Source organism: Cladosporium halotolerans, assembly GCF_011745625.1.
Source record: "Cladosporium halotolerans strain TM138-S3 chromosome Unknown Sca19, whole genome shotgun sequence".
Lineage (NCBI taxonomy): Eukaryota > Fungi > Ascomycota > Dothideomycetes > Cladosporiales > Cladosporiaceae > Cladosporium > Cladosporium halotolerans.
The window spans coordinates 139,602-163,437 of record NW_027191470.1 but is presented as its reverse complement, the minus strand read 5'-3'; the positions used below and the strand labels follow the sequence as shown (position 1 = coordinate 163,437).

General features: G+C 58.5%; 8 protein-coding genes across 8 annotated transcripts; 3 read left to right on the top strand and 5 right to left on the bottom strand.

Moving 5' to 3' along the window:
* Positions 1–346: 346 nt before the first annotated feature.
* Positions 347–3,989, top strand: WHR41_05641 (uncharacterized protein; the record flags this gene model as incomplete). Its single annotated transcript, XM_069374246.1, has 3 exons — positions 347–1,171; positions 1,228–2,850; positions 2,904–3,989. Exons 1-3 carry the CDS (start codon positions 599–601, stop codon positions 3,987–3,989), a joined length of 3,282 nt encoding a protein of 1,093 aa, XP_069228628.1. The 5' UTR covers positions 347–598.
* Positions 3,990–4,868: 879 nt separating this feature from the next.
* On the bottom strand, positions 4,869–6,173 carry WHR41_05640 (uncharacterized protein; the record flags this gene model as incomplete). The annotated part of the gene is made up of 1 exon (XM_069374245.1): positions 4,869–6,173. The coding sequence occupies one exon, from the start codon at positions 6,171–6,173 to the stop codon at positions 4,869–4,871; it is 1,305 nt and encodes a 434-aa protein (XP_069228629.1).
* Positions 6,174–6,494: 321 nt separating this feature from the next.
* WHR41_05639 (uncharacterized protein) lies at positions 6,495–8,716 on the top strand. The gene is made up of 5 exons (XM_069374244.1): positions 6,495–6,974; positions 7,053–7,265; positions 7,329–7,489; positions 7,644–7,989; positions 8,241–8,716. Exons 1-5 carry the CDS (start codon positions 6,814–6,816, stop codon positions 8,272–8,274), a joined length of 915 nt encoding a protein of 304 aa, XP_069228530.1. The 5' UTR covers positions 6,495–6,813; the 3' UTR covers positions 8,275–8,716.
* A 1,146-nt stretch (positions 8,717–9,862) lies between these two features.
* Positions 9,863–12,534, bottom strand: WHR41_05638 (uncharacterized protein; the record flags this gene model as incomplete). The annotated part of the gene is made up of 4 exons (XM_069374243.1): positions 12,477–12,534; positions 12,159–12,336; positions 10,420–12,008; positions 9,863–10,360 (listed from the first exon to the last, which is right to left on the bottom strand). The coding sequence occupies exons 1-4, from the start codon at positions 12,486–12,488 to the stop codon at positions 9,863–9,865; spliced, it is 2,277 nt and encodes a 758-aa protein (XP_069228529.1). The 5' UTR covers positions 12,489–12,534.
* Positions 12,535–16,458: 3,924 nt separating this feature from the next.
* Positions 16,459–18,689, bottom strand: WHR41_05637 (uncharacterized protein; the record flags this gene model as incomplete). The annotated part of the gene is made up of 3 exons (XM_069374242.1): positions 18,381–18,689; positions 18,080–18,295; positions 16,459–17,838 (listed from the first exon to the last, which is right to left on the bottom strand). The coding sequence occupies exons 1-3, from the start codon at positions 18,498–18,500 to the stop codon at positions 16,459–16,461; spliced, it is 1,716 nt and encodes a 571-aa protein (XP_069228527.1). The 5' UTR covers positions 18,501–18,689.
* Positions 18,690–18,942: 253 nt separating this feature from the next.
* On the bottom strand, positions 18,943–20,019 carry ANB1 (Eukaryotic translation initiation factor 5A). Its single transcript, XM_069374241.1, has 4 exons — positions 19,899–20,019; positions 19,525–19,791; positions 19,330–19,462; positions 18,943–19,276 (listed from the first exon to the last, which is right to left on the bottom strand). The coding sequence occupies exons 1-4, from the start codon at positions 19,923–19,925 to the stop codon at positions 19,203–19,205; spliced, it is 501 nt and encodes a 166-aa protein (XP_069228526.1). The 5' UTR covers positions 19,926–20,019; the 3' UTR covers positions 18,943–19,202.
* Positions 20,020–20,251: 232 nt separating this feature from the next.
* Positions 20,252–22,267, top strand: WHR41_05635 (uncharacterized protein; the record flags this gene model as incomplete). The annotated part of the gene is made up of 1 exon (XM_069374240.1): positions 20,252–22,267. The coding sequence occupies one exon, from the start codon at positions 20,252–20,254 to the stop codon at positions 22,265–22,267; it is 2,016 nt and encodes a 671-aa protein (XP_069228528.1).
* A 478-nt stretch (positions 22,268–22,745) lies between these two features.
* WHR41_05634 (uncharacterized protein) lies at positions 22,746–23,792 on the bottom strand. Its single transcript, XM_069374239.1, has 2 exons — positions 23,420–23,792; positions 22,746–23,358 (listed from the first exon to the last, which is right to left on the bottom strand). Exons 1-2 carry the CDS (start codon positions 23,667–23,669, stop codon positions 23,072–23,074), a joined length of 537 nt encoding a protein of 178 aa, XP_069228599.1. The 5' UTR covers positions 23,670–23,792; the 3' UTR covers positions 22,746–23,071.
* Positions 23,793–23,836: the final 44 nt, after the last annotated feature.

Here is a 23,836-nt window from a genome sequence, read left to right as displayed (position 1 = left end):
GTGCTGGCTTTGCCGCCGGGGTTTCAATGCTGTCGATAAGCGCTGTGCGGCGAGTCTTTCACATGCTGTGCCTCGCAGCCGCGTATACCTGCTACGGCGGCTGCCCCGTGGGAGTATTTATTTTGGGCATTTGATTAATGAATGTCTGGTGTAGGGAGAGGCGGGCGGCCGTGCGCGCGGGCGGCCGTTGCTACCGCGCTCCCCGTCCCGACTCACATCCGGCGCGACCTGAAATCGGCCCTCGCTCGCAAAGCACACGAGCTGGCCTGGCTCGCCTGGACTGCACCGCTGCTGCTGGCCGCTGGCTCCCCATTGCTGCTCTCCACCCTCCCTCCTCCGCCTCCTCCACCACCACCGCCCACCGCCGCCAATACTAACCCCGCCGCCCACCGCATGCCTGCCGCCTGCCACTGACGACGAGCTGCGCCGTCCGTCCTTCCGCTCGCGCAAAGGCCTGGCGCTTCTGTTCGCGTCGCTCTCTTCTGCCCTTCTTTGCCGCCCTGCTTTCATCCCTTCGCTTTTATCCACGCCACCGCCCACCGCCCACGCGTGCCCGAGTCTGCACGCCTGGCGCTGCATGCACACCCCCTAGACCGCCATGCACAAAATCTCAAACTTCACCGGCCAGGCCCGCCATGGCTGGGAGAAGATGACGCCCTCGATGGGCTTCGGCATGTCGCGGCCCCAACCCCATCAGCAGGACTCCATGTCCGTCACGCCGCCGCCGCTCAAGCGTCCCATGCCCGGCACCGCCATGCCCGGCGCCTCGATGAGCCCCAGTCCCGCAATGCCCGGCCATCTCGTGAACATCTCCTTCAACGTGCCCTTCAACTCCAACCTGCCCGGTCCGGACAAGGAAGACGTCCTCTACAGCAGTCTGGGTGCCTTCCAGAAATGGACGCACCCGGACGGCGTCGTGGATGATGTCCCGGTACACGCCCTGCCCGTTCACACCCGGAATGTAGAGAACCTGCGGAGTCTTTGTAAGCAGGTCAGCGAGGGCAGCGGAGACAGGATACACGCGACTGTCACGTCGTCCAAGCCCAAGCCCGTACCTGGCATGCAGAGAGGACCGCTGACAGCTCTTGTCACGAATGTGTGCATTTCCGGTGATTCGGAAGTGGTACACAAGATGCGTCAGAGGCTGCTCAACGAGACGCCCATCACATTGGTACATCCATCTGAAAATATCCGAGATGAAAGAAGCAGGAACTGACATACGCGTAGCAATGTGCCACAATCGATATCGACCGCGAGATTATCTTTCCGAAAGGCCAGGACGCCGCGCGGGCCGACATCCTGAACCACATGGATGAGATCGCAGACAAGACGAAGGCAGACATTTTCCTTCTGGAAGCGAAAGCACGACGAAAGGACTCTGAATCCGCCAGTACAAACGGTGCTTTCGAGACGAGCATGGACAACCGCCTGAGGATCCAGGTGTACGGAGATATGGAGAGCTGTGAGAACGCGAAGACGAGATTGTTGATCATGATCGACCAAATTCTCCAGCGCCAAGTGGACACCATTCGCCTGGAGCTCTCTCTGCACAGTTTGATCTCCGGCCGCCACCGCCGGAACATCAAGATGATAGAGTCTGCCACTGGTACCGCGATCTACTTCCCGCCCATGTTCCCTTCGGTCTTTGGCTACACTGCGCCTGGCTCCGTCCCTCTGCGCGGAAGAGATGAAATCATCATCACGGGAGACACTATGGATAACATCCTGCTGGCGAAGAAGAGGCTCCACGATCTGGTCATGACCACCAAAACTTTTGTCAAGGACGTGCACGTGACGACTAGCAAGGTTGACTATATCCTTCTGGAGAGACTTGACAAGATCCGCAAGATCATCGAGGCCAATGGCTCGTATGTCCTTCTGCCGCCGCTTGGTAACACAAGCGGTGTTCTCCGCGTGCAGGCCACGGACATTCTCAATGTCGAGAGGACCGTCCGCGAGATCATGAGCCTGGCTGGCCAGTTCTACAGTGCCTCTTGGTGGGTCACTACTGCCGATCCTCACCAGAGACAGCCCACTCCTTCGGACATCCGCGCGATGCTGCCCGATATCTGCATCAACTCCGGTGCCGAGATCACGTTTGAGAAGCTCAACTTCCACATCAACGGCAGTGACGATTCGGTCAAGGCTGCAATGTCCATCATCAACAGCCTTCCTTTCCTCCAGCGTGCGCAGTGCACTCTACGCGTCAAGGTCGAGCTCGCCAACGAACACAAGGAGTTCGTCAGTGGCAAGAAGAACGGCAAGATCAACAAGATCATGAGCCAGAGCAACGTGCAGATTGTCTTCGACGGCTTCAACGAGTACAACTTCTACATCGATGTACGCGGTGCGCAATACGAGGCTACGAAGAACGGCCTGGACCTCGTGGAGCTGGAGATGCCGGCTTCCATCTCGTTCCACGTGCCGGATCAGTACCACAAGCGCATCATCGGCATTGGTGGTCAGCATATTCAGCGTATCATGAAGAAGTACTCGGTCTTCGTCAAGTTCTCCAACGCCATGGATCGTGGCGGCATCGGAAAGGATGATGATGACATCAAGGTTGACAACGTCATTTGCCGTACGCCTGCGCGCAATGCCGACAACTTGGAGCTCGTCAAGCAGGAGATCATGGACATGGTTGAGAAGGTTGACGCCGAGTTCGTTTCTGAGCCCGTCCCTGTTGACCGTCTCTACCACCGTGAGCTCATCACCCGCATGCCGGAGATTGAGTCGCTTGAGAAGAAGTGGAACTGCAAGATCACCTTCCCTGGCACTGAGCAAGCCAGCGACATCATCACCATTTCTGGTCCGGAGTACCAGGTCCCTCAGGCTCTGGACGAATTTCTGGTAAGTCTATTTTCACGGCCTTTCAACCTAACCTTTACTAACAACGCCATCAGGGCATGGTTCCAGAAACTCACGAGCTGGAGTTCCAGACCTCCGAGGAGCTCAGCACCTTTGTCAGGTCTCAAGAGTTCCTTTTCGACACTGCTCAGAAGCTCAGAGATCAATACGAAGTCGACGTTGCCTTGGGTGAGCCGCGGTCTGAAATGCAGGGTGACAAGGAGGTCATTGTCGAGAAGCTGATGCTCAGCTACACTCGCAACAACGCTGGTGGCCTCAAAGATGCCATTGACTTCCTTCTGCTCCCCTTCATCTCTCGCGGTCTGGAAGCAACAGAGGTCAAGGGTGCTATCCCTCGCCCCAAGTCTGACTCCTTTGAGGACAACATGCCGTTCTTCGAATCTAAGCTGCTTCAACGCGCTGAAGCTCCGCTCACCACGGAGTCCCCAACCCGCTCGACTTTCGCTGAGGACGGCCAACAGCGGTCCTTCTTCGATAAGCTTCGCAAGCCGGGCAGCATGAGCAGCTTCAGCTCTTTCCTTGACCGCCGCCGCAACGGTTCCAACTCCCCCGGCTCTCTCTTCAAACACGCGTCTTCCAACGCCTCCAAGGCTTCCCTCGTCTCCATGGAATCTCGCGACTCCGGCTACCGCAACCCATGGAACGACTCTGGCATCGACCTCGAGCACGACGCCGCTCCCGGCGCCCCAGGCCTCGCCGCCCCGTCCACCGGCCACGCGCACACCGCCTCCCACAGCCTGTCCGGCAACACGTGGGGCTCGCTGGGCGCGCCCGCGCCGACCTCCCACTCGACCTCGCGCCCCAACACCTCCTCCAACTCCCTTTCCGGCGCCTTCGAGACCAAATTCCCCTTTGGCGCCAACGGCAACGCCTCCACCTCCTCCCTCTCCACTCCACTCATCCCGGGCCTCGGCATGGTCAACGGCCACGGCCAGCACACCACCAGCGTCTCCTCCCTCGCCGGCGACGTCACGCCCAAGTACGACGCCCGCAGCGCCTCCTCGCGCCCCGGCTCGCGCGGCTCCGCCGCCGCCCCTTCTACCTCCGCTTCCGCCGCTACGACTACTTCTGATGCGAATGCTAGTTCAGGATACCCGGCCCCGATTGGGCCTCCGCGTTGAAACTCTCTCGAAAGATGATACCTCTTTGTGCTTCTTCTTTTTCTGACGCGTTCTGTTGTTTATTGATATCTTTTCAAGGGCTCGGAGAGGGGTTTGGTTCGTGGGGTTTCTGGGAGATTCGGATCCGGTGTCTTCGTTTCACTTCACTGCTATATCCCCCTCTGGCTTTGTTATCTTTTTTGCTGCTGCTTGTTTTAGTTGTTTTGTGCTTTTTGGGAACCGGAAAAGAAGAGACAATACCCCCCGATTATATGCTTTTTTGCTGCGAAATGAAAATTTACTTGTCGATGTTGTTTGTGGCTGCTTTTCTGTTTCTTCGCCGTTCGTCCTTTGCTTCTTGAATGATTTTGTGGTGTGGTTAAGTCTATGTATTGGGCTGAGAGAAATGTGTTTAGTGGGGGAGGTGAGGGCACGGAGATGGGGGGAAAGAGACGGGACTTGCTGACTGGTTGATAAGGCGGGTGGATGATGTCTTGTTTTGGGTCTGGTCGTATTTTTCGTGCGGCGAGAAAACGGATATACCTCTATGTCATGCTTCGCGAGCGCTTAATCTATTCCAGCCGGTTTTTGTTGACAACTTGTTTCTGGACCTGCATCTCTGTGCTCTTTCCCGTGGATTGTTGGTCTTGTATATCTCATTCTTACGGCTTCACATGCGGTTGCACGGGGAAGTTGAGGTGATGGAAAACATGATTGGTGAGATGGAGGTAATGAAGGTAAATTGTGGTGAGCAATTGGCTGGCTGATCACGGTCGAAGGCAATATCAAAGCGTACTAAGGTACCATTTGATGTAGTTTAGAGCAAGCTCTGCAGGATATGACTGCATCTATACACAACAAGGGCCAGGGGCGCTGCATCTACAACGATACTGAAAGCCCTCAGAACGTGTCATCCTCCTCCCACGCCTTCCTAACAACACTCGGGCTCGGCTCCTCCACAAACCCACTCTCCTCCTGCCCCTCAATCTCATCCGTCGCGTCCGCGCCCGCCGTCAACAGCAGATCCTCCACGATCTTGCGGCTCGCCTCGCGCGCGGGCGTCTGCAGCAGCCGGCTCTGCGGCACGTGGAACTGCATCGTCTTCGGCGGCGACATGCCCAGCGAGTCGTCGTCCGAGTCCGACTCAGCGCCCGAGAAGAGCCGCGAGCTGCGGTTGGCGGGGCTGATGAGGGGGCGGCCGGTGCTGGTTGTGCGCACGCCCGTCGAGGTGGGTTTGGCGGGCGTGAGGACTGAGATGCCTGGTGTGAGGGGCTGAGGGGGTTGTTGTGGCTGCGCGGCGCGGGGTTTGGGCACGGGTGCGGGCGAGAAGAGGTCGCTGCGTAGTTGGGGCGCGGAGATTTCGGGCGAGGAGCCGGGCGAGTCGTCCCAGGGTTGTCGGGTTGTGCGGGTTGCGGTTGCGGGGGTGGCGGCCGCGGAGGGTTTGTGTTGTTGCTGTTGCTGTTTGCGCTGGCTGTGGGGGGTTGCTTGGATGCGGTAGTTCTTGTCGAGGACATTGCGGTGGAGGACGGCGTCTGCGTTTGAGTGTTGAGTCTGAGGCCGGACTGCGGACTCGGCCTGGAAGGGCGAGGAGGAGAAGAGGTTCTCGTCGTTCCTGTTCCCAGGCGCGTTCGGCGTGGAGGGCTCCTCGCTTGTTTGAGAGACGGCTAGAGGGTTTCGTCCGGTGTATTTGCGTGGAGAGGGCGATCGGTAGGAGGAAGCGGCTGACTTGCCGAACGAAGACTTTTGTTGGGCCGGCCGTGTTTTGGTGGTGGAAGCGGGCAGTTTTGGGGTCGATTGCACGCCTGTAACCTGCGTGGGCGAATCGATGGTATATGAATCTTCCTCCTCATCCTCGCTCTGGTGTCCTGCAGCAGGCCGTCGCTCTGTTTCAGGCGTTTCGAGCGCAGTTGCGGTGTCGTCGACTTCGGTGTTGGTAGCGTCCTGGTCTTGTGCTCCCTCCTCGTATCCCGAAAGAGAAACGTTTGCGGACGCCTCGAAGAATTGCTTCCAGAACTTGGAGCTTTCCCAGACATCGTTGCTGTGCTTGCCATATTGTTCGACTATCGGCAGGATGCTGCTGGTGACGATGCGGTGAGCTTTGCTGAAGTTGCTGTCGATCTCTTGCAGCGTCAGGGTGATCTGCTGTTCAAGACGCTCTAGTTCCTCGGTGAGGGTGAGGCCTCTTGAGGCGGCCGGACGAGACATGGTGTGTTGGGCGAGTGGAAGAGGCTATTCACAATGCTGCATGGGCAAGGTGCATTATTGTTGCACAACGCGTGCAAGACGACGCGATTGGAAGAGGGGTCGTCGCGCGGCTTCTGTTCCGCGTTGTGAGATCGTCCGACTAGCTCGCCTCAGCTCTCCACCTCCATGTCCCAGCTGCTACTTCACCTTGGACAGCAGAGTTCGGGTGAAGCCTTGCGCTTCTAGGTACGAATTTCATGCGTATGGCTCTTCCAAAATCATTTCGAGGCTTCACCACACGCGAAGAGTGGAAATCGGAACCCGCCGGTTCGAACCTCCGCCACTCCTCGTGTGTGCCCATATCGCTCGGTCTTGCGGGAGAGAAGCACGCGAGCCGCGTTCCTCCTCTTCTGTGAGGGGTAGCATATGCCCGCCCATGGATTTGGCACGGATATGCCATTGCTCCGGGCAAGTATACAATCTCTGATTCTTCAATATAATCTCCGGCGTCTCTTACTCCCTGCCTTTCCCGTTACATAGCAAGCACTAGCCCGTACTCGAAGCATAGCTGGAGTAGCTACTTTATTCGCGTCCAGCGCCTTTCCCAATTCCATTCAGAGCTTGTATCACAGTTCTCCCGTCTTCAGTCCAGCTAACAACAATGGCCTCGATTCCTCGAACTGTCTTCTCCCGCACCAGCCGCGTGCTCCCTCGCACAACAGCAATATCCTCTTTCCAGCAGCACCGTACCTACGCTTTCCCGGCTCAATACCAGACCGGAGACAAGCAAACAGCCATTGTGACTGGTTCTGCCCGCGGCATGTACGTGTACTCGCCCATGGCCGTGTACCAGCAATATGTTGCATGCTCATCTTGTACCTAACCAACTACGTTCTGCAGCGGCAAATCCATCGCCCTCCGCCTCGCCCAAGACGGCTACGACGTCTGCATCAACGATATCCCGGCCAACAAGCAGGGCGCCGAAGAAGTCGCTCACGAGATCTCACAGATCGGCCGGAAGTCCACCGTCGCGCTGGGAGACGTCTCGGTCTTGAGCGAGGTCGAAAGTGTCGTGAGGTCGAGCGTTGATGCGCTGGGGCCGTTGAACACGATGTACTTCTACTTATATTTTTCCTATTCGAAGCAGCAGATCCGCTGATACTTTTGCGCGAACAGGGTTGCCAACGCGGGCATCGCGCAGGTAAAATCACTACTCGAGCTTACGCCGGAGGACTTCGAGCGCATGTTCCGCATCAACGTCTTCGGCGTGCAGAACTGCCACTCTACGGCCGCTAAGCAGATGATCGCTCAAGGAAACTGCAGTGTTGAGAAGCCAGGTACGTGAGGTCTGAAGTCGGAAAAATTGAAGTCTGCGATTCCGACTTCATCCCATCTCTCCCAAATCCCGAAACAAAAGAAAAAGCGGAAGAATCACCAGGCCTCATCCAAAAAAACCCTTCCAATCCCCCCAAACGCTGACTTCCCTCCCAGGCAAACTCATCGCCGCAGCCTCAATCGTCGCCTTCCGCCCCTTCCCGCTCCTCTCCCACTACTCCGCCTCCAAATACGCCGTCCGCGGCCTGACCTCCGCCTACGCCATGGAACTCGCGCAGCACGGCATCACCGTCAACGCCTACGCGCCCGGGATCGTCGGCACGGCGATGTGGGACCTGATCGACGAGGAGCTGGGCAAGACCAAAGGCGCCGCCAAGGGCGAGACGATCAAGCAGTTCAGTCGCGACTTGATCGCGCTGGGGCGCACGAGCGAGCCAAGGGATGTTGCGGGCTTGGTGGGGTATCTGGCGGGCAGGGGGAGTGATTATTTGACGGGGCAGACGTGAGTTTTCGGCCGTTTTCCTTGAGTCGTTTTTTTTTCCCTCCTTTTCGGCTTTTCGAGGGAGATGCTTGGCTGGGTTTTGTCTCGCACGCTTCGGTCGCGCCTCGAATCTTCTGGCTTCACTCCGCAGGCGGAGGAGAGGCGTGCGCGAGGCGTGCAAGGTCGGTCTTGCCGGGAAATTCGTGCGCGTTCTGCAGTTTTGCATATCGCTTTGCAAATGACTGTGTATTGAAACTAACACCTTATCTTAGCATCTGCGTCGACGGCGGCATCGTCATGAGCTAGACCAAGATGCCGCCACCAGCACTAGCTACTTCATCTCTTCACACAAGCGATATGCGGCCGGCTTACACGTTGGGAGAGATATCGTTTTTCTTTCGTGACAATGGGGAACGATCTTGCCAGTCAAGTGACGAATTTGGTATCTGGAGGAGAAGACGAGACGGAAGATGTGGATGTACAGAGGATTCGGTCAGGTCTGGAAGGCGATCTATCCTTCAGGTATTATGACATGAAGCTCTAAGTATAATGAACTGAACGGCCGAACGAGTCGCGCGCGGCGTTGAAAAAGTGCAGGCAAGCAACGAAGGCAACGCGAACACCAACACTGCTCGCACTCAAATCCAAAAACAAACGCACACAACGTGACAGCGACTCACGAGCTGGGAAGATCTAACAGATTGAAGTAATTTCGATTGTTGAAGAAGAAAAAGTGATTTGTATGTTCGTGTAAGCCGCCCTTTCCGTCAATCCATCCATGCACCCATCCATCCATCCGTCTTTCTCCCCCTTTGACCTTCGGGCGGCTTGGTTTGTGTGAGTCCTGGGTATCATATCGTACAGCAAAGCAAAAGCCAGCAAAAAAAAAAAACGAGAATAGCTGTCCGACAGAAACGAAAAGAAATAGAAGAGAAAGAAAAGATGTCGGTGATTAGATTATGCTTCGATGCTCCAGCGTGGGAGAGTTCGAGCGGAAACGAAAGTGTGAAGAAAATCCGATGAGAAGAATGGAAGGTTGGTTGGTTGGTTTGTTGAGTGAGGGCGCATCTTTGGTCGTCGATTGTGTGCTTCGACGGAAAAGAGCCGGTCTCGTGGTGATTCATACATTAAGTTGTGTTGTTGTGTTGAAAGAAGCTGCAAGAGTCGACGACGACGACGATCGACTGCGAGCGATAAGAGATAAAAGCGACGAGAAGTGATTAGATGCCTTTAAGAGAAAGAGAGAAAGCCAAAAAGCAAGCAAGCATGGGGTATAGCGCGCCGGAATGCGAAGTGTGATGCGGTGCCCGTGTCCGTTTCCGTTTCCGTTGTCCGTGTATGAGGTAGAACGATGTGCGTGTGTCTGTCGAAGGGGGCGTGTTTCGTCGATGTTGTGTGTGCATGCGGGCGGTCGTCGATCGAGTAGCGTGACGGGCGCAGCAAACGCCGGGCGCGCGGCGGGATTGGCTGGCGGCGACGCCAGCTGCAAGCAAGCAAGCCCTTGCCGATCTCCGGGGCCGCAGGCGTGGGTCCAACCGCGCGCCCGACTATAGTACTGATGGCTGTATCCACCATGTACCCGCTGCGCAGCCAGGTCGGGTGACACGGCGGCCGCGGGCACACGGTCGAGCAGCAGTCAAGGCTGCAGCCCGCGGCGCCCAGGACATGGAATCGAGGGCTGCCGCTCTGCTGCGCGTGTGCCACAGGATCAAGAAGGCCGCGCCGTCTTGCGCGCGGCCTGCAGCGCCCCGGGCGATGCCGTGCCCAATCAGTGCGCGCCAGTCCGACCTCGACGTTACCCACCACCGTGCCTTGCGGCTCTGGGAGGGCTGCACACCATCATGCTGTGATTGTTTGTTCGAGTCAGGCGTCCCGCGGGGGTGGTCGCCCTTCCCTACGCGCCCGACGACGTCTGCTGACTGCCCTCCGCCTGCGCGTACATGGGCAGGAAGCGGCCCTCGTTCATCGACTGCGCCGCCAGCGTCGACACGCGCTGCTGCGACGCCTGGCCCGCGCCGATCCCGTACTGGTACTGCGTCGCCTGCGCCGATCCGGGCAGGCCGGTGGCCGGCGAGGCGCTGATGTACGTGCCAAAGTCCCACGAGTTGCCGCGTCCGGCGCTGGACGCCGCGCTGAGGTCCGACGGGGCGTACTGTGACTGGTAGCCGCCCGGCACCGTGAGGCGGAGGTCGGGTGGGCCTGCTGACGGGCCGAAGCCTGCTGATCCCGCGTACGCCTGCGTGGTCATTGCTGATGCGTAGGCGTGGGACGGCGCGGTCGTCGCGAGTGGCGAGGCCATCTGGCGCAGGCCCGCGTCGGAGCCGCGCGCGTAGCCGGCAGCTGATTGCATCTGCTGAGGCATGGCGCTCGCGGTGGACGAGTAGCTGGCGGACTGTGAGGCTTGGTTAGCGCTTGCAACGAGGCTGCAGCTGTGGGAGCGGGATGACTTGCATATTTGCCGATGATCTTCTTGAGGGCCGTGGCGAGGATGCGCCACGGGAAGACCTTGACGTCCTTCTCAATGTTGCGCGGCTTGGGGTTGGGGAAGCCCATGATCAGCTTGAAGAACTCCTCGCTGTCCTGCTTCGCCTTGGACACGGTCGCCGGGCGGAATCCCTCGAGGTTGCGACGGATGCGGTTCTTCTCCTCGACCGTGAATCGCACAGCCACCAGGGCCTCCAGGAGCTGGATGGTGTCGACGCTGGTGACGTAACACTCACCCTTCTCCGCCCAGTAGATGCAGCTGACGCAGATGCTGTTGGGCGCGCGCTCTTCCGGGCTTACCGGCTCGAAGGTGGTGGTGATGACACTGCCCGCCTGACTGCGCTTGAATTGCACCAGGCGACGCTTGACGTCCCACTCCTCCGGCGTCCAGTTGTCGACCATGGTGTTGAGGTCGCCGTCGATCTTCAGCATCGCCTTGGTGTTGGCGGGGTACATTGCGTACGGGTTGAAAGACTGCGACTGGGCACCAGGCGTCGTGGGCGACTGCGTGATGGTCGACGTGCGGATCAGAGGCGGGTTGCTGCCACCGCCGGGCGCTGAAAGCATCGAGGATCTGCCTCCAGCAGAGAGACCTTGCATGGAAGGCGACCTGGTGGTGTTGGGAAGCGACGAGTAGTAGTTGTATGACGGGCTCTGGGTCGACTGCAGCCTGGCAGCGGCAGACGAAGGCTGAGCGCCGTAGTAAGGCTGCTGTGCTTGGACGCGCGAGATGTTCTGACCGTAGACAGGCTCCGGCACGGAGAAACGACGGGCTTGCGAGTACGCATCAGCCATAGTCGGGCGAGCGAAGTCGGTCGACACCGAAATCGCGGGCTGCGCACTGGGGTAGTATGCGTGGGAGTCAGAGCCGGTGGAAGGAGGAAGAGCCGCATACGACTGCTTCTTGGTCGGCGAACGGCGCTCCTCGGCCTCGGGTGTGAGCTTGCGCTTGCGCTGGGTTGAAGATGCGTGCTGCTGAGTGGGCGAGTCGATGGGGTATTCGTCGAGGAACGAGAAGCTGCCGAACTCGAGCGATGGCGATTGCCAGGTCGCGGAGCCCTCGAACATGATGTGAAGAGGGAGCTGAGGAGACGGAGAGTTCGTCGATGAGAGCGAAGGCGCATCCGCAGTGAGGGCGTACTGGTAAGGCGGACCTTGGTGGGAGGTCTTGGACAGAACGCTGTCGCAGCGCTTCTGTCCGAACATCATAACGAGAGAGGCTTGAGGAGCGCTGTCAAGGTTGTAGTTGGTCCTGAAGTAGACGGTGACTTTGGTGCCTTGCTGTCCCTGTGCCGGCGAGTAGGAAATAACCTCCGGGAGTTGGCGAGCCTCGGAGTCCAGATATGCAGGGTACTGTGACTGCTGCTGGTTGTAATAGGTCGGGTCATGCGTCCCGTACGTTTGATGTGCAGACGGCAGCATGTTCAGCCCTGTTGACTGCGGGAGACCAGATGGTACCTGCGCCTGAGCACCCACATACTCGGACCCATAGGCTGGGTTGGCTGCGAATCCAGCGTAGTCTTGTGCCTGTTCTGGTCGTGTGGCTGCATTATAATCTGAATGCGTCATGGTCAGTCATCTGCGCAATTGACCTCTCACATGCCCAGTGCCCGCATGCGCGACGCTAGGCAGGAGCTTCGCAAGCTCAGGCGGCGAAGCGTCGGAATGCGCGATTTGGCAGCGCTAGAAGTATGGAACAAACTTACCGTACACATCGTAACTCTGCGGCTGCTTGTAATCCGACATCGACAACAGCAGCGTCCTGGGGTCCGTTGGGCCAAGAGGCCCGCTGTCGTACTCCTCTCGATAACTGTCGATCACTGAGGTGGGGATGCCGCAATCTTCATCAACTATCACCGGTGACTTGCGGCTACGCTGGGAAAGCTGCACGATCGCCTGTCAGTGATTGTGTTCGCCGGTCGCGTGGGTGTTGCAGTCACAGGAAGAGAAGTCTCGCGCTGACACTTTCAAGACCATCTCGTGCCGGGAAGGAATGTTGCAAGGCGAAAGGGGTTTCCACGCACCTGGTGACGCATACGTCTGTCTTCTGCCTTTTTGGCAAATGATGGGTTCAATCACACGGGCAGCAGAGGCAGTCTGCTACAGATGTACGCCGCAGAATAGGTGCGCGACGTACTACAACTCAATTCGATGCAAGGAAGCGCAGGCTGGGCGAACTGGGTGGTCCAAGCAGCAAAGCACTTATCCGCTTCGAGACATGCAGCCCGCAAATAGGTCTGCTTTGCTACGGTCGTCAATGGGGCGTTCTTCACACACCAATTGCCGGGCGCAAAAAGGAGATCTGCGCGGTTGGTATGGAGTTCTGGCGGCGATTGCAGGCGTTCGCAGGAGATTGCAGGGTTGTTCCCGTCGTTCGTCCCAAGGGGCTGGTGTTGGGCTACTGTGGGTATCCGGTGCCGACTCCGCACGCGAGATCAAAGAAACAAGGCTGTAGCGACTGTGATTGTTGCGGGTTGCGAGACTGGCATTAAACATTCGTCAGCGACGTCCGCGATGGGTAAAGTCTCCGTCGCCACTTGGGCGAATGCGGTGGTGGCCAGCTCTGCGGTCAGGATGGAGAGGGAAACGCCGTCCCAGCGGCCTGGGTGTAGCATCCCGAGGCGAAAGGGCGCATCGATTTCGTCGGGATGACCATCAATTGAACACTTACAGGGTACAGGTCCAAGCGCAGCAAGGGCTGGAGCACGGAAGTTGGTTGGTATTAACGCCGGTTTAGGCTATTGCGATTAGATTATCCTGATGACCGTGGTCTAACAGGAGGGTAGAAGCGAAAGTGTTTCGTCGTCAGGTGACTGGTATTAAGTGCAGGTTGCCGAAGCCACAAGTGTCAATGTGGATTCGTGATGGGCGGTGAAATCGATTAGGCAGGTCGTGTTTCCGGAGGCGGGGTGAGCTGAAAGCGGTGCTCGAACGATGTTGACCTTGTGGTTAGACGCGTCGGTGTGGGTGCAATCCAGGTGGGTGGGATAGGTCTTGGAATGGAAGCCAGGAGAGCGGATCCGAGATGCTGAGTACGGTTTCAGAGTGATCCGGATGGGCTGGCTGGGGTGAGTGAATGACTGACTGACTGACTGGCCGACGGCGGAGGAGTCGTCGAGGGCTCGCCAGAAGAATGCAGGTGTGGAAAGAAACCAGCAGGAGTGGTGTCAGGTCAGATATGTGTATCAGAAGGCGAAACCGTTGCGGCGGCCGTGAGGAATTGCGCTATAGAAAGCGCAATCAATATGACCATGAAACGGATGACGGCGAGCCGTCGATCTGTATTCGACACACGGGAACAGTCAGAAAAGCCAGCGATGAGTGAGGAGACCAGACTGAGGGGCCACTGGGCCACTGCATCTCCCTGGGCCAGGACGCCAGGACGGCAGGCAAGGCAGGCAAGGCAGCTGACTGGCTCCATGACGCCAGCCCATTCTGCCCATGGCACCGCCGCCGTGCGTCGTGTGCGCAGGGCCCTGGGGAGAAGGATCTTGGGTGGGTAGAGCCGATCGCAGCGAGCCACTTCGATAGCAGCCGGCTTGTATGATGCGCTATAGCGGCCATTGCGAGACATTATTTTTAGCCCCACTCTGGCCGGCCCAAAAGAAGCTTAAACTGTCTACCACCGCACCCGCATACCGCCGGACACGCGCAACGGCAAGATGATGCCGCAATCTCAGCGCAATGCTCACCGCGCGTGCGCGTGGGTATGGGCGTCCCAGAGTCGCAGGCGCTGCGGGCGGCGGGCAATGGGCGGACGGGCGTGTGGGCCGCCCACGGCCACCCACGGCCACCCACGGCCACCTATGTCGCGGAGCGCAGCCTGTGTGCGGCCATTCTCAGCCGCGGGAGACTGGCACGCCTGGGCAGGACGGACGGCGCCCGAAGAGAGCAGCGCCGCCGCCATTGGGGTGCCCGGAGGATACACAGGACGTACGGCCATCCCTTGCTGCTGCAGGCGGACAGGCGAGCGGACGGGCGGGCAGGCGGCGACAGGGCTGGCGAGCGGGCTGGCGCGACGCAGCCCGGACGATGAGGGCGACGACGAGGTCAGTGAGGCGGGCAATGGGGGTTGTGCGCGCTGGGGTGCGCGCGGGCGAGCAACGGCGAACAGTATAGCGCAGTAGGCAGGTGTACGGGCGCGCGCGCGCAAAGCTCTGGCGCGCCCGCTGGCAACGCCCGAAGTGGCTGAGGGCAGCCCGCGGAGGCCGCATGGAGGCAGCACCTGCGGCGGATGCAACACGGCATGCCAGATGGGCCAGGATGCGCCGCCCCGAAGCAGCAGTCCTGACGTGCATCGCCAGGCGGGCGGCGCGCTGTGCGTTGCAAATGCGGCCCTGCGACGGCTCACGGATCGTCAGGTACCACTGCGCGCCACACCACCGACTCCCCTGGGCCGCCTGCGCGCTGCCAACCCTGCGCCTCTGCCCTCACTCGCCGCCGCGCGCTCTTCATCGCCTGCGCCCGCGCCCGCACACGCAGGGGTCGCATCCCAGCTGCCGTCGGCGATGCCACATATGCGGCGTGATGGCCTGGCACACCCTCGCCTGCCCGTGAAGAGATCGTACGCTCCCCTGCCCCGTGATAGCATCGCACTCGGCCTCGCATGCCGTCGCCGGCCTGCTCGGGACGCTATTGCATCTTGGCCGGGCACGCGCGCACGCAGAGTCTGCGCGCCCTGCTGGCGGTCTGGCCGCGCAGTATTCCGCGCGCGCATCGATGCACCTCGAGGGAGCAATGGAGCACGCTGCCCTCGCCCTCTCCACCGCACGTCGCATCAACGCAACATCAGGCCTACACCGCCGCTCTCCTCCCCACTCCAGGAGGCGCCCCCGACTCCCGACCCAGGGCGCGCAGCTCTCTAGCCACAGGAGCGCCAGCATGTAGCTGCGTGCCGGCAGTAGCCTACCAGTGCATGAACGGGAGCAGGGGTGGCCGGGGCCACAGCGGCTCGAACGAACAGGGCATAAGGCGCCGGCGCTGGCTGCCCTTATAGCGGCCTCGAGCAATATAGGCGGGCACGCGCCCTCAGCATGACAGGACGATGCGATAGCGAAAACAGCACTAGCCGACCCGCCGGCAGTGGAAAGGAGAGTTGCGAGCACGTCTGGGGGATCACCGACCGCCGAATGCTCCACCCCACAAAACTGTTGGAGCCGCGACGGGATCGTCGAAAGTCACCGCGAGCCCGCGCAGCTGGCCAATGGCGGGTCGACGAGGTGGACCTCACCACCGGTGCCAGCGCCGCCCGCGCGACAGCCCACCAGATCTGCCATCTCTCTGCATCGACCTGTCCCTTTCAGGAGAGCCACTCCCCCTGCCTCCTCATGGCCGGCCCGGCGCATTTCAGACACCCGTCTGCATGAATCTGGTCACACCGCGGGGTGACAGTCAATCAGGTATCTTCAAGTGTTTTGTCGGTTGGCAGCGTTTTGATGTTGGAACGGACGACCCTCCGTTCTTCCCACCCGCGACCGTCGCTCGCTCGAAGACACGCTCTGCGACACCTCCAATTCGCACCTCGCACGGTGGATCGAGTAATCAGACACAGTGCTCACTCTCTCGACGTCTGTTCATCTCCATGCCGGCATCACCCGCTTGCGTGGAGAGCCCTTGCTCTGCTCATATAGGCATCGCGATCCTACTATAGGCAGGGCCCGCTTGATTCCGAGATCTGGCGCTAAACGGGCACCGAGCGTTTGGAAATTGGGCGGAAACGGTCCTGACAGCTGACAACAACAACATCACCTCACGCGAACGAGTGCTGACGCGCAAACTGCCTTTCCCTCGACCGTTAAACAGGGAAGGGGTTCGCTCCGCGCTGATCTCGCCCTGTGCAAACTCTCCGATACACGCGGCATCCCAGCGGTCAGCGGCCGGCGGCCGTTCGCCCAACTTCCACTCCCAACAGCACTGCCAGAAACGAGGTGGTGATTTTCATTATGTCTCAATATCGCCCTCGTCGGGCTTTGTCATAGCCCAAATTTTTCAACGCCCTCTCCCTCGCTATTCCTCCCCTGCGTCCTCCTCCCTCGCGCCGCGCTGCTCGCGCTTCTGCAATCCCCTCTCTGTTAGAAATACCGCCCGCGTCATCTCCTCCAGCGCCACGCCCGCCAGCGTCGCCGCTTTGGCATAAAGCGTCCTCGTCGGCCCTTCCAGGTCCGCCGCCTCGCGATGCCGCCTGTAGAAACTCCCCGCTCGCGCGACTTTTCCTTGCTCGACGCCGCCTGCTCCATCTCCCGCTGAGACAACAATCCCCCGCGGCCGCAGCGCTTGTTGCACTCGCCTGAGACGCTGTGTCGCCTCGTCCGCCGACGAGCGCGCGAGACTTCTGTCTTCGCCTCCGACGCTGTCTTCGCCTTCGACGGGTGGAGCGCGAGACGAGGGCTGAGTGGGAAACAGCCGCATCAGCGTGCGCCGGAAGTCGGCGTCGCGGCCTGCTCGGCCTTGCTCGCGCACGCTCTCGCTCGCGAGGTTCGTCTCGTACCAGTCTAGGTATCGGTCTAGTTCCGCCTCGCCCATTGTCAGGCAGTCGGGCTCGGTGACGCCGGCAGCTTCGCTGAAGCGCAGCTCGCCGCGTGCGGCATTGTCTTGCTCTGTAGAGGAAGAAGAAGAGACATTGTGTGTGGCGTCCCAAGCGTCCCAGTCCATCTGTAGAGCGGACAGGTCCTGCGCCGACGTCGGATGGCGCTCGACATCGTCCAGCGGAAAGAACAGCTTCGTCGCCACGACCAGCAACGCCATCAGCTGCACCTCAGGGTACCGCAGCAGCACCGGCGAGCCCGCGCCCCCCTCCCGAACCTGCACCGTGAAGTCCGCCCCCAGCTCGCGCGCCAGCCGCCGCGTCCCGGCATACACCTCGAGCGGCAGCGCCAGCTCCCCCATCCACCTGTACAGCAGCAGCGGCACGTTCGCGCGCGGCGCCTCCATCCCGAACTCGCCGCCCAGCAGCGCCGCCAGCTCCAGCACGCGCTTGTGCAGCGCGCTTCCTCGCAGCTGCCGCTGCGGCTCCAGCAGGCCTTGGAACTCGGGCGGCAGCCGCTCGAGCAGCGTCGCGGGCACGGCGCGCGCGGCGGAGTAGTAGAGCAGCTCGCCCGTGTCGATTTTGTCGACTATGTCGGCGATTGTCAGCGGGATGCGCAGCAGCGCGGCGCTCACGTGCAGCACCGCCAGCGTCTCGGCGAGGTTGACGGTGCCGTCCGTTTTGACGTGGCGTTTGCGCCGTCGGCCGATGGTGCTGCTGCCGCCGCCGCGCGAGGTGGCGGATTCGTTCTCGGACTGCGAGCTGAAGACTTGCGAGGGCGCTTCGGTGTCGGTTTCGGAGTCGTAGGAGACGCGGCTTTGCAGGCGGCGCAGGCGTAGGGCCCAGATGTCGCGGGTGATGGCCTGCGGGGGGGGTGGAGTAGCGTCAGTACAATGTTTTTGCCTTGTGAGGTCTCGCGATCAATGTGTCTGTGAGTCGTCGAGACATAGTACTTGCAAGAGACAGCAAACGTCCCCCTCGTCGTTTCGTCTGAGCGTGTCTGGCACAAGCGGACGTTTCGCAAAGACATGCTGAAGCGCTCTGGCTCGTAAGGCTGAGGAGGTCGGGGTGAGATGAAGTACGAAGGAAAGACATAAAACGCACCTCGAGCTCCGCGGGGAGTTTCGCGACGCTCACCAGCCACGCGACTTGTTTCCTCAGCACGAGCTGCAGGGCCAGTAGGTAATGTTCGAGAGCTTTGGAGCCGGTGAAGCCTCTCGAGCGACTTCGCGCGGACGATTCGGCGTCCGAATCGCGGCGGCGTTGTTTGCGGCCGAGTTGGACGAGCTCGCCTGTGTCTTCAGCGATGACAGTGCCGCGCTGGAGAGGGTGGTCAGTGGGATCCTTAATATGGACAGCAAGGAAAACATAGCCTTATTGGCAGCGTTTCGGCAGCTTCACTTACGTGTGATTGCTGGTGACCTCGGTCGCAGTATGTGTAGCCATCGTCGCCGACGTGAAATCTGCGTGAACCACAGTTTTCTTCGCCGCAGGGCTCAGGGCGTTTGTGAGCTCGCAACGACATCTTGTGGCTGCGGTGATGGGTGAGAGACTATTGTCGTTCGCCTCATTGTGGTGTGCGCTCGCTGTCGGTGGCCATGCGTCCGGATCCTTGTTAAATGTGCATACAGGTGTGAAGCGCGATGGCAGCTTCGGACATAGGAAGCTGGAATGAACTATTTCAGCTAACTAACCCTTCAATGCTCATCGTCACTTTGTCAGAGCAATGCGAACATATTCTCATCCGTTTTGATTGCTGTTTACATGTGTATAGAATTATTGAATGGTCGTCGCGACCAGTCGACGAGCGCCATCGGCGAGAGCCGAGGTTTTTACACAGCTTTTCAGGGTACACAGGGTTAGGGTTGGGGTTATAGCATTCACCTTTGACACAACGCGCTTTCGCAATATTGGCCTGCATGGTCACTATGTCGTTACTTATCACTGAGTGAGAAAAGTATCAAAAATTGAGAGCACGTCAGATCATTTCCTTGTCGTAGATACGTGGATGCTGGTGCGTCCCAATTCGAAAAAAATCAACATCGCTTTCCTGTTTTTTGCCAAATGCGCTATCGCTTTTGCAATAACTCATAAACCCGCATGTCCGCATGACGGCCGCAGCCCATGCTGTCGTAACATTCCGCTAATCGCGCCAGCGCTTGGTATTGATTGTATGCCTACTGCATGCGCTGCAAGAAACCCCTCATCTAGTCGATTCGGGAGAAATTTAACCGGAGCCCTTGGGGGCCTCCTTGGCGTCAATGGCGCACTCCTCGCCCATGGCAGTGAGGATGATGACGTCTGGAATTGCGTTAGTACAGGTACATTCGACAAATGGCTCCGGTGATACGCACTGGTGTCCTTCTCCTCCTCCTTGAAGAGCTTGTTGATCTTGTCACCAACCTCGCCGGACGGGACCTTGACGTCGTCCTTGGTGGAGCCGTCGTCGTGCATGAGGGAAAGGAAGTCGTCGTCGGTGATGTCGAGCTGTGCGCAAGCGAAGTCAGTCATCTGCCCCGCTTTTTCGCTCCTGCTCGGGTATTCCTTACCAGCTGGTACTCGCGGCGGGAGACGTTCGGGACGTCCATGTTGTGGGTGGACGGGGACAGATCCTCGAGCTTCTTGCCAGTGAAGATGTCGATGGCAGTCAAGTGGACCTTGGCGTGACCGTGCTTGCCGGTCTTGGAGGTGGACATGTCGACAATCTTGCAGGGACGGCCCTTGATGACAACGTGACCGTTCTTCCTCAGAGCAGAGCACTGCATCGGGAAGGTCGCGGACGCACCGGCGTCGGCGCTGTCGAAGGAGACCTCATGCTGTAGTGATGGTGGTCAGTTTAGTACGTGGCGATGCTCCAGGGTCGCAGCGCATGCAGAGGCGCAGCGCCGAGGTGTGTCGGAGTCGGTGTTCGCGGGCGACTCACCTGGGCGTCGTTGGGCTGCTCGGCCATTTTGTCTGAGTGTTGCTGGGTTGTGGGTGGTGGTGGAGGGGTGACTAAGTGCTTGGGGAAGTGAGTTTTTCGGAGATTGTGTCGTGTGGTAGAGAAGATTGTGGGAGGATATTCGATGCCCCGCGCCAAAGTCGGCGGGCGAGAGCGGGACCCACATTTGCCCGCCCGATTGAGCGGCTGGAAGAGCAATACCAGCCCTCGCTGATTGGCTGCACGCCAGAGGGAGCTTCAAGTCACATGCCTACGCGAGTCCAGGCACGGGCTAAAGGGAGGGACATCTTTAAGGTCGCGCCTCGCGCACACTACTTCGGATACCTCGCCGTGATATGTGGTTGGAGCGCTTCTCGGGGCAATCTGCCCAGTCGACGCCCTCAGGAGGCTCTCCAAACAGGCCCTATTCGCCGTCGCCTCGAAAGTCGTTCCAGCTAGGGCCCAGCACATTACCCCGTCGGCCTGGCCTGCCCTCCAGAACGACCTCTCTTTCTGCCGCATCGCTCGTTGGATCCACCGATAGTCTGCCCGCCGCGGCACGTATACCCGGTGCTTCCAATTTGAGGCGAGATCTGGCTAGTTCACCCGCAACCGACGTACAAGATCCAGTAGATGTGCTTGAGCGTATCCTCGGCCCGCTGCCAGCAAAGGGACAAGATGAAGGAGGTGATATCAAACAAAAAACCGGCGCACCAGATGCGATCGATGGGGACATTGATTTTGGGGGTCTGAGCCTTGAACAGTTTGCCAATGCGCGCCCACAACCCGCATCCACAACCCAACCTCCACCGTCTACAGATGCAGCGGTTGAGGATTTCGAGAAAGAGAAGGACAGATTTGAAGACCTGCACAAATCCATAGTGTCCTGCGATGAGGTCCTCAGCTCCGTTGAGACATATCTTACCAGCTTCCAGGCGGATCTGGCTGCCGTAGCAGCTGAGATTGAAACACTGCAGAATCGTTCCACCACCCTGAACACAAAATTAGAAAATCGGAAAGTCGTCGAGAAGGTGCTGGCGCCAGAAGTGGAGGCTTTCGGCATACCACCTGCTGCTGTCAGGAAGATAGCTGAGGGCACAGTGGACGATTCCTGGGTGAGAGCATTGGAAGAGCTGGAAAAGCGCTCCAGAAGCATCGATGCGAAACTCAAAGAGGGCAAGGATATCAAAGCTGCCCAAGATATTCGACCTTTGGTCGACGACGTGTCAAACAAAGCCGTGGAACGCATCAGAGATTACGTTGTTGCACAGATCAAAGCGTTGCGCTCACCTAGTATCAACGCTCAGATCATTCAGCAGAACAGCTTTTTGCGATATCGTGGTGTATTTGGATTCCTCGCGCAGCGCCAGCCACAGCTTGGTGAAGAGATATCCCAAGCATACATCAACACCATGCGTTGGTATTACCTCAACAATTTTACCCGGTACAGGACTGCTCTGGACAAGTTGAACATACATAATATTGATCAGACCGAGGCCATTGCTGCTGACCCAGCTCGGAAAACGGTCAAGCCCGGCGCACCACCACATGATGCTTTCTCGATTGGTCGCCGTACGGAGAATCTACGGACAACTAACGACACGGCCCTCTCGTCCTACCTTGCGGAGGAAGATAAAGGCACTCACTACTTGGAAGTTCCATTCCGGGCATTCAACCTTGCGCTTGTCGACAACGCATCTGCAGAATACTCATTCTTGACTGAATTCTTCACCAAGCAGTCCTTCCACGCCACCAACCGAAAGTTCAACGAGATCTTCCAGCCGACATTCGAGCTAGGTCAAGCCCTCACCCGTCAGCTTGTCGAACAGAGCGTCGACGCCCTCGGAATACTGACCTGTGTCCGTCTGAACCAACACTTTGCTTTCGAGCTCCAACGCCGCAAAGTGCCCGCCGTCGAAGGCTACATCAACGGCACCAATATGCTTCTGTGGCCCCGATTCCAGCGTATCATTGACGTTCATTGCGAATCAGTGCGCAAGCTCACAGCGTCGCTGTCTGGCAAGCCCGCAGGTTCGGCTCTGAGTCTGACGTCCTCTTCGGCGTCATCACAGAGCACCGCTCCCCATCCTCTCACGCAACGATTTGCCAACTTCCTGCAAGGCATTTTGTCGCTGAGCAGCGAAGCTGGAGACGACGAGCCCATTGGCAGCAGTCTCGGCAGGCTGCGAAAAGAATACGAGGCATTCCTTGTCAAGCAAAGTAAGAGTGTTCCGGAGGCTAGGAAGAGAGACAGGTTCCTGTACAATAATTACTCGCTCGTCTGCACGATTGTGGCGGATACGGAGGGCAAGATGGCGGAGGAGTTCAAGGGGCATTTTGCTGAGCTCAAGGATGCGCTGTCGGTAGACTGATAGATCAATCTGTCCGTCTGATGGGAACTGTATATCTAGCTCACAACCTTCTTTAACTCGCATGAGTGAACATGCCGCGTCCAGTCCGCATGCGGTCTTTCAAATCTCAAGCGAGGTGTGGGTTGCTAGGGTTAGGGTTGGGGTTGTTCACGGTCAGGACACAGTGGTCATGGTTGGGTTATGTGCTGTTCATTGCCCCGTAGCCACTTCCTAAGTCTGAGTTTAGGCTTTTCTGGATATATCTAGGTTATGTCTGGGGTTTATTAGACGATATTTGCGTCCTCCTCCATAATATATCAATCCTAGCTTCATGCTCATCCTCTGGCGGACGAAAGTGTCGTGACTGACACATACATCGCGAGCAGACACTATACAACGTTTGATCGAGCCATATGGCACGAGCACAAGAATGCTACACTGTGAGGCATTGAAGGCGAAATCAATTTCAAATACATATTCGTTATTCACGTCGACATAATTGGAGCAACAAAAGTCGATATGTAGGTGCAAGGTCGGAACATGCTATCTACTTGATCACAAGGGAAGGCCAATGGTCAACAGCTTTACTAGAGCGAAATCCCTTCCAACGTTGCGTATGTGCATTTTCCAGTCCTGCTGTGCGTGAGATTCTGTGCAGCGCCAGCATTCTCGCGTTGTAGAATTCAATGAGAAAGCCCCACTCGGCTGCTTCATCGATAGGCACGTATATGACGGTTCATATAAGGACACGGCACAAAGTGATATCGCATCGTAGCACCAAAGCAAAGGCGTGCAAGTGTTGTATACAATCATGCTTCTTTTCACTCAAGGCTTGCTCGACTGCCCGCCATTTTTCTCCCAGTCCAGCCAGCTCCCTCTGTACTCCGAGACATTCTTGTATCCGTACTGCTTGGCCAGCTGCGCGGCAGCCGAGCTCCGCACGCCTGCCTTGCAGTAGAACACTAGCTCCTGGTCCATCGCCGGCTTGCTGAAGCCGAAGCGGTCCTCGAACTCCTCCTCGGGCAGGAACATCGCGTCGGGCTGCGACTTGACCGGGATGTTGATCGCGCTGGGGATGAAACCCGCTTCATACTCGGAAGGCTCACGAACGTCTGGGTTGAAAAGGTTAGTATACTTCTAGTTGGATGGCAGGAGGCGCGGAGCGAAGCTTACCAATCAGCAGGCGTTCAGCAGAGGGAGAACTGCTGAGCTCCTTGATCTCGCCGAACTCGTAATTTTTCGAGCTTGCCGAAGGAGGAACGGAGTGCCATCGGACTGGGACGAAGGCCGGTCGGACAGCGCGCTGGGTGGGCTGCGCTTTGGTGAGGCCGTTCTGGAATTGTCTGGGAGCGAATGCGCTGCGGCATTGGCGGCCAAGGTTGCTCCTGAGCACTGTGGCTGCGACAGACTTTGCTGAAGCCATTTTGAGGTTGTTGGGCAGATGCCGCGTGTCTGTATGCGTGGTTCAAAGGGAAGCAAGAGTTACGCGAAGCTCTCCAGTTGACGTTCACGGCGATGTCGCGATTGGACGCCAACGTTCGTCATCTGCCCGCAATTTGGAGAGTCGTTCGCCAAAGGCCGAGGCACGCG

What these genes read in the sequence shown, in the direction of transcription:
- WHR41_05639 (XM_069374244.1), top strand. Translation starts at nt 6,814, where the DNA reads ATGGCCTCGATTCCTCGAACTGTCTTCTCCCGCACCAGCCGCGTGCTC. An exon ending in CTGGGGCCGTTGAACACGAT is followed by an intron (nt 7,266 to 7,328) that starts GTACTTCTACTT and finishes TTGCGCGAACAG; the next exon opens with GGTTGCCAACGCGGGCATCG. An exon ending in CTGCAGTGTTGAGAAGCCAG is followed by an intron (nt 7,490 to 7,643) that starts GTACGTGAGGTC and finishes CTTCCCTCCCAG; the next exon opens with GCAAACTCATCGCCGCAGCC.
- ANB1 (XM_069374241.1), bottom strand. Translation starts at nt 19,925, where the DNA reads ATGGCCGAGCAGCCCAACGACGCCCAG. An exon ending in AGCAGCCCAACGACGCCCAG is followed by an intron (nt 19,792 to 19,898) that starts GTGAGTCGCCCG and finishes CCATCACTACAG; the next exon opens with CATGAGGTCTCCTTCGACAG. An exon ending in CCCGCCGCGAGTACCAGCTG is followed by an intron (nt 19,463 to 19,524) that starts GTAAGGAATACC and finishes GCTTGCGCACAG; the next exon opens with CTCGACATCACCGACGACGA.
- WHR41_05634 (XM_069374239.1), bottom strand. Translation starts at nt 23,669, where the DNA reads ATGGCTTCAGCAAAGTCTGTCGCAGCCACAGTGCTCAGGAGCAACCTT. An exon ending in TGCTGAACGCCTGCTGATTG is followed by an intron (nt 23,359 to 23,419) that starts GTAAGCTTCGCT and finishes TTTTCAACCCAG; the next exon opens with ACGTTCGTGAGCCTTCCGAG.